At 42.1% G+C, this 7,206-nt stretch overlaps 1 protein-coding gene across 2 annotated transcripts; it reads left to right on the forward strand.

The window, feature by feature from the left end:
* Nucleotides 1-734: 734 nt before the first annotated feature.
* Nucleotides 735-6,995, forward strand: LOC121288785 (endonuclease domain-containing 1 protein-like). 2 transcript variants are annotated; one of them, XM_041207520.1, is made up of 3 exons: nucleotides 735-1,184; nucleotides 2,128-2,724; nucleotides 5,452-6,995. In XM_041207520.1, the coding sequence occupies exons 1-3, from the start codon at nucleotides 885-887 to the stop codon at nucleotides 5,464-5,466; spliced, it is 912 nt and encodes a 303-aa protein (XP_041063454.1). In that variant the 5' UTR covers nucleotides 735-884; the 3' UTR covers nucleotides 5,467-6,995. The 2 variants fall into 2 exon arrangements, with proteins under 2 accessions (XP_041063454.1, XP_041063447.1); XM_041207513.1 differs by lacking the exon at nucleotides 5,452-6,995 and having other exon boundaries at nucleotides 2,128-3,008.
* The last annotated feature ends 211 nt before the right edge of the window (nucleotides 6,996-7,206 follow it).

Genomic DNA, 7,206 nt, shown 5'->3' on the forward strand with positions numbered 1-7,206 from the left:
ACGTTAAGTCTAATGTGGTTGGGAGGAACCAAAGCTCTCCATTATTGGGATAATCCTTGCATTATGTCGGGGTCTGTTGTGGGCTAATTGATAAGAGTTTGTTTCCAATGGTTAGTCACCAACTCAACATGTCTATCAGGAAGGTAATTAGATGGATCTTGGGTGTTTTTTCTCTAGTAACTCCTATGTCTTTTGAACAATGACTCCGGAAATACTTAAATTGAAATATTCCCCTTCATTCAAAAGTGGTTATCCTCCTCTTCAAGATTTCCTCCCTGGTTCCTGTGCACAGTCAGTTCAAGGCAAGTGTAAACCTCCTGGCTTTAAGATGCTGGGAAACAAAATTCTAGTTCATCAGTATTGCAATGACACCCTTCCTGTAATGCAGATTCTAGAACTGCACACAGCATTCTAAAGGTGGGAGTGTTACACTTTGAATTGACACGAACTCTTGAAACAAATGAATCCACTGTTTGATGTTAAATTAGCAAAATTGTGACTTAACTGTAATCTCCTCAGTGCTGAGACTGCGAGAGATACTACGCTCCACAGTGTAACATCTTCAGAGAAACAAGGAACAGAAACTCAGTCACAGGCCCAACTATTTTATCAGTAGCAGGTGCTTATAGATGTTAGCGGAAATGTTAGCGGAAATGTAAATAAATTTCACAGAATCTGGCACCTCTCCCGATAAAGGGAGTGGTGAGGAGCAAAAAGTCTAACTTACACTGGACTTCGCACTGAGAACATCTTTCTCTAGGTTTTCAGAGGGTCAGAGAGTCACCCTGTTTGTTGAACTTAACGCAGCAAAACCAGCAAAGCAGAAATAGACTGATCGCTCGCTATCCATCCAGGAGTGGAACATAACTCTGTGGAGGCTAGCCATGGGGACAGCGAGTCTGGCCTTATTCCTGCTCTTGCCAGTCCTCGATCCAGGGGCAGTGCAGGGGGAAGTGATCCAGGATTTGAATAACTGCAGCTGGTTCTTTCAGGGCAAGACACCACCGCAGGGATTCGACACTCAAAACCGTATCAAAATCTGCCAGAGGTACAAGAACCACTATCACTTTGTAACGCTGTACCGGACAGACCTGCGGATCCCGGTCTATTCCGCTTACAGGTATCCCTGCACCATGGGTGTTGACAAGAAGCGGAGACCCAGTCCATGGTTTTATGAGCCACAGGTAAGAGTTTGTGACTGAACCGTTCACCTTGTACCAGAAACAGTCCCATCGCTTCAGCATTCATTGCAAGGCAGTTCCAGTGAGCACCATTTGTCGCTGGGGTTTCTGAGGTTGCTCCATGTTGTTCATTGGGAGGTCAGGTCAGAATGAGAATTCACAAGTTCAGGGTGAATTATCTCATCATTGGTCACCAAGGAGAATACAGTTTGTGTTTTTCACATTTTCATTTGTTGGCAATTTACTGTAAAAGTATTTAAAATTCTGGAAGGACAGAGAAACTGTGAGAACGTGGATTTAGAGAGTGCTTTTCACCCCCTCGGGATGTCTCAAAACACAAAGTATGATCCCACAAATATGGTGACACGGAGGGTCAAGATTTTAATTCACTTCAAAATCCGTTCTTACAGAGTTAACATCGAGCTCTATTCACTGGGGTAGGCAGGTATTTAACCACAGCCCCAACGGGCATTTCACTTAAGCTATCTATGTCACTTTGTAGCCTCCTTACCTCCTCTTCACAATTTACTTTCCTACCTATCTTTGTGTCTTCAGCAAGTTTAGACACCATTCCTTCGGTCCCTTCATCCAAGTCATTGATATAAATTGTAAAGTTTGGCCATCTAATAATGTCCTTGCTTGTGTTTCTTTAAAAACATTGAAGTCTTCCTTAAAAAGTTCAATATGCCATAAGTAATTCATGGCTGCAATCAGCTCTTCAGGACACTCTCATGTGGCTTGGTAAGAGTATAATAGGAAAAGATTAAAATTCACTCCCATTAACCACAATTTATTTTGTGGCCATGAGTAATTTTGTCCCTGCGCTGTGAATACCAGACTGATGTGTGAAAAGGGGATACGTTTGTTGGGGTTAATGAGCTTTTCCCTCTTGCTTATTTCTTAAATTGTGAATATTTCCTAATGTGTTATGTTATAATGGTTTTAGATTGACGATCCACGTGCCTCAATGGAAATGATAAGCAGCAACGGTACTTCCAGTGGCAATCAGGCGGTGGATACAGATTATCAGCGTTCAGGATATGATCGTGGCCATCTATACCCCTTTTCCTTTAATAGTAATGACAGTGCTACAGCCACCACTACCCTCACTAATGCAGTCCCTCAGAAGCACAAGGCCAATGAGAATTGGGCGGAAGAGGCAGAAAGTATTGTTCGTAAGTTGGCAGTAGAATGTCACAGATCTGGCCGGTCGATGTACGTAGTGACAGGTTCAGCCAATTCCACCAACATCAAACTGAAGAACAAGATCGTGGTGCCCGAGGTAGCTTGGACAGCCCTTTGCTGCACCTCCCCACCAGACCAGAATAATGATCCCTGTCTAAATAACAACCTGCAGTCAGAGAGGGAGAATGTGATGATGTACAATAAAGATTTTTCTGCTGCATTCAGGAAAAGGATGATGCCAGAAGAGACCACAGTCAGACTGACAGTCAGAGAGCTCCAGGAGCAATTGGGAGTGGTCAAGATGTTTGAGAGTTGCAGAGGAACAAGTGCAGATGATGAGGCAGAGACCTTCAAAGAGGTGACTATGTTGATTGCACAAAATAGAGGAGATTCGGTCAGCAAATGGTCATGGGTGTTTGCAGTGGTGTACTGTCTCCTTTCGGAGTTGGGGCTTAAGTGGTTTTAGGGACTGAGGATTGTCACACTTGCTGTGAGTTCTCACAATAATGATAATAACAATAATAACCCCGCTTCCTATAAGGACTCCATCCCATTCTCTCAGTTCCTTTGCCTCCGTCGCATCTGTTCTGATGATGCCACTTTCAAAAACAGTTCCTCTGACATGTCTTCCTTCTTCCTTAACTGAGGTTTTCCACCCATGGTGGTTGCAGGGCCCTCAGTCGTGTCCGGCCCATCTCCCACACATCCGCCCTCACACCTTCCTCTCCCTCCCAGAAACATGATAGGGTCCCCCTTGTCCTCACTTATCACCCCACCAGCCTCTGCATTCAAAGGATCATCCTCCAACATTTCCACCAACTCCAGCATGATGCCATCACCAAACACATCTTCCCTTCACCCCCTGGCGGCATTCCGCAGGGATCGTTCCCTTCGGGACACCCTGGTCCACTCCTCCATCACCCCCTACACCTCAACCCCCTCCCACGGCACCTTCCCATGCAACCACAGAAGGTGCAACACCTGCCCCTTTACTTCCCCCTCCTCACCGTCCAAGGACCCAAACACTCCTTTCAAGTGAAGCAGCATTTCACTTGCACTTCCCTCAATTTAGTCTACTGCATTTGCTGCTCCCAATGCGGTTTCCTCTACATTGGAGAGACCAAACGCAGACTGGGTGACCGCTTTGCAGAACACCTTTCGTCTGTCCACAAGCATTACCCAGACCTCCCTGTCGCTTGCCATTTCAACACTCCACCCTGCTCTCATGCCCACATGTCCGTCCTTGGCCTGCTGAAATGTTCCAGTGAAGCCCAACGCAAACTGGAGGAACAGCACCTCATCTTCCGACTAGGCATTTTACAGCCTTCCGGACTGAATATTGAGTTCAACAATTTTAGATCATGAACTCTCTCCTCCATCCCCACCCCCTTTCCGATCCCCCTCTTTTTTTCCCCAATAATTTATATAGATTTTTCTTTTCCCACCTATTTCCATTATTTTTAAATGTTCTTCCTTTCCATCCATTGTTTTATCTCTACCTTTTAGCCTTTTTTGATTCCTTCACCCCACTATGGCTATCTGTACCTTGCTTGTCCTGCTTTCTACCCTTAATTAGCAAATTCCTTAGATAATATCACACCTTCAACACCTCTTTGTTCTTTTGTCTGTGACATCTTTTGGCTATCTCCACCTATCACTGGTCCTCTATCCAGCTTTACTTGTCCCACAACCCCCCCTTAAACCAGCTTATATTTCACCTCTCATCTATTTTTACTTAGTTGTGTTGAAGGATCATTCAGACTTGAAATGTTAACTGTGTTCCTCTCCGCAGATGCTGCCAGACCTGCTGAGTTTTTCCAAGTATTTTTGTTTAAGTTTTGGATTTCCAGCATCTGCAATTTTTATCTCACAATAATGATATTGGAGTGCCTTCGCCTCACTATGACTTACACTTGAATTTTGGGCAGATTGTTAGTGTCACATTGTTACAGACGTTACTCAGGTTCCAGCCAAAGAATTCGATTGTTTCCTCAGAATGTTAACAGCAACTCTTCATGTAATCTCATATTCTGTCACAGTCAATAATAGGATATGGGAACAGGAGGAGGTTATTCACCCCCTTGAGCCTCTTGTGCCATTCAATTAGTTCATGGCTAATCGGTATCTCAACTCCATTAACCTACTTGGTTCCATCACCCTTAATTCTCTTACCTCACAGAAAACTATCTATTTCAGTTTTCAAATTTTCAATTCAACCTCAACCTCATCAGCTCTTTTTGGGAGGAGAGAGTTCCAGATTTCCATTACCCTATGTGCTAGGAAGTTCTTCTTGCTATCACTTCTGAATGGCCTTGGTCTCATTTTAATGTCTCCTCGTTCTGGTCTCCCCAGATCACATGAACATATGAGTTTGGAGCAACCCCCTCGAGCCCTCTTCACCATTTGATAAGATCACGTCTGATCTAATGGTGGCCTCAATTCAACTTTCCTGTCTACCCCCGATACCCTTTTGACTGAATTGTCAATTAAAAATCTAACTGAGCCTTAAAAGTATTGAATGACCCAGCCTTCACTGCTCTCTGGGGAAGAGAATTCCACAGACTAATGATGCTTCGAGTGACAAAAAGTCTCCTCATCTCCATCTTAAATGGGATACACCTGATTTTTAAATTGTATACCTTAGTTCTAGCCTCTCCGTTCAGCATCCCTGTCAATTCTTCTATGTTTCAATAAGATCACTCCTCTTTCTTCTAAGCCAGAGGAAATAGTTTCTATCTATCTATCCTATCAACTTCTTTAATCATCTTGAAGATCTCAATTAGATCACTCCTTAATCTCCTATGCTCAAGACAATGCTGCCCTTAACTCTTTTTGCCTCTATTGCACTCTCTCCAGTGCCAGTATTTTCTTCCTGAGGCACGATGTCCAGAACTGAACTCCAAGTTGGTGCTATTCAAAACTTTATAGAAATCTAAGATGAATTCCATTCCTTTGTACTGCGGTCTCTTTGTGATAAAGGCCAACATTGCATAAGATTTATAGGTGTTTTTTACACCTGTGCTCTAACTTTTAGTAATTTCTGAAGTAGAACTCTTAAATATCTTTGCTCCTTTACAATTTTTAGCCTCTCGCCTTTTAGAAAAGAAATAATCCGACCGATCTTTCCTGCACCCAAGTGAATGACTTCACACTTCCCCGTGCCGAACTCCGTCTGCCACAGTTCCACAGCTTTAATCCATCAATGTCGCTTTGCAACGGTTCATTATCAAGCCTCTCACCATTTTCCTTCCATTATTTCCCAAGAGCCTGAAGGGTTTCCTGGTTCATTCACCGACATGTTCATCCACCCCTGTCATTTTACGCTAAATCGCTCAACAGTATTTGTTGATTGCATTGTAATTAAACCAAAGGCAAGATTTCAGAAGACCGATTAACCAATTCAGAATTCTAAATGAATACTGTTCCCAAATAGTTTACTCCCTTTGAAGATCTTTCCTCAATCATAGAATCTTTTCCCTCTCTCACTCATGGATTCTGTTCTCCATCAATCCTCAAATTCAAATAGTCTTGTTCCCAATATCTCCAAAGAGATCTCTCCCAGTGCAATCCAAATTCTAACCCTAACTCAAGCTACAATCCTAGAGAATTTGCTTGCCAAAAATTCTAAAATCTTAAGAGAATCCCATTTCCGGTTGACCTAAGTTATTGAAAGCCACTTCTCTATCTGTGTCAGACTAACAGAGGTCTTGTCAAAAAAACATTTCTGGTGGTAAAACTGTATGTTCTGTAACAAACTGTCTTTCAGCCATGCAGGCTTCATTTCCCTTTCAAGAGGTGTAAATAGGTCTGTGTAGTGAGTTTGAGTGTAGCTTGACAATTTTTAGGCTATTTTCATTTTGTATTCACTGTAGCAAACTAACAATGTCAAGAAAGCCATTTTGAGGCTAACATTAGGCTAAAGAAGCCATTTTGTATTCTGTAACAATTATCAAATGCATTAATCAGAATCACGATTTAATTACCTATTAGTCAGAAACAGATGATAAAATAAACAGTGATCCTCAACTTGTGTTGCATATAATCAATAATTAGTCAATAGTTCTTTTCAAAGCTCTGTAAGCTTGCTTTAAAGTCACTAATTAGCCATTGTAGCTTCTGTGTATAAGAAAGGATTGTATGACCAGATAAGTGTGCTGGCAATGAATCCTTCCAACCTAGATTAGCCTCAGTAAAAATCACATGATCTCACGGCGAACTGAATAACTGGAACATTGCTTGAACAGAGAATTGTCCAAGATCAGAGCTAAGGATGCTGTGAAATAGCTCCAATGTATTCTTGTCTGGGATAATGAGTGCAGGTGATTGTAATAATTGGGACCCTAATTGGATTAATTCAATAATAAAATTGACCAATTATCAAGTTACAGTGAATCTAATTTGAGATGTGGTCATGGTCATTTGGGTGTTAAAAGCAGAGACTCTGAGGGGCTTCCTTGCTAGCTAACCACTTATTGAAGCTCTCCCGAGGCAGGAGTCCTAAAAGAATTATTGGCAAAGAAGGAGTTTGCACTTCTACAGACTGATCACCTGCATGAAATTGGAAAGAGGCATTGTCTTAAAGCTGTTAAATACACCTTTTTTCTTTTAATAAACCACTTTTCAAATTTACCATCCAAAGCTCTGCTTCTGTCTTAATTGGTGAATATCTTGTGTGAATTTATTAAATGGGAATTTGGGAGTGACTGAAACTAATTCAATTACAGATAACATAAAAGTCTCACAAAAAGTGGAAATGGATCAGGACAAGACAAAAAGCTAGACATTTGGTCAGCAAAAGTGAAGTAGTGTTTGGGAAAGGATGTGCCTACAAATTTGCAGT

The sequence above is a fragment of the Carcharodon carcharias genome, chromosome 2, assembly GCF_017639515.1.
Source record: "Carcharodon carcharias isolate sCarCar2 chromosome 2, sCarCar2.pri, whole genome shotgun sequence".
NCBI lineage: Eukaryota > Metazoa > Chordata > Chondrichthyes > Lamniformes > Lamnidae > Carcharodon > Carcharodon carcharias.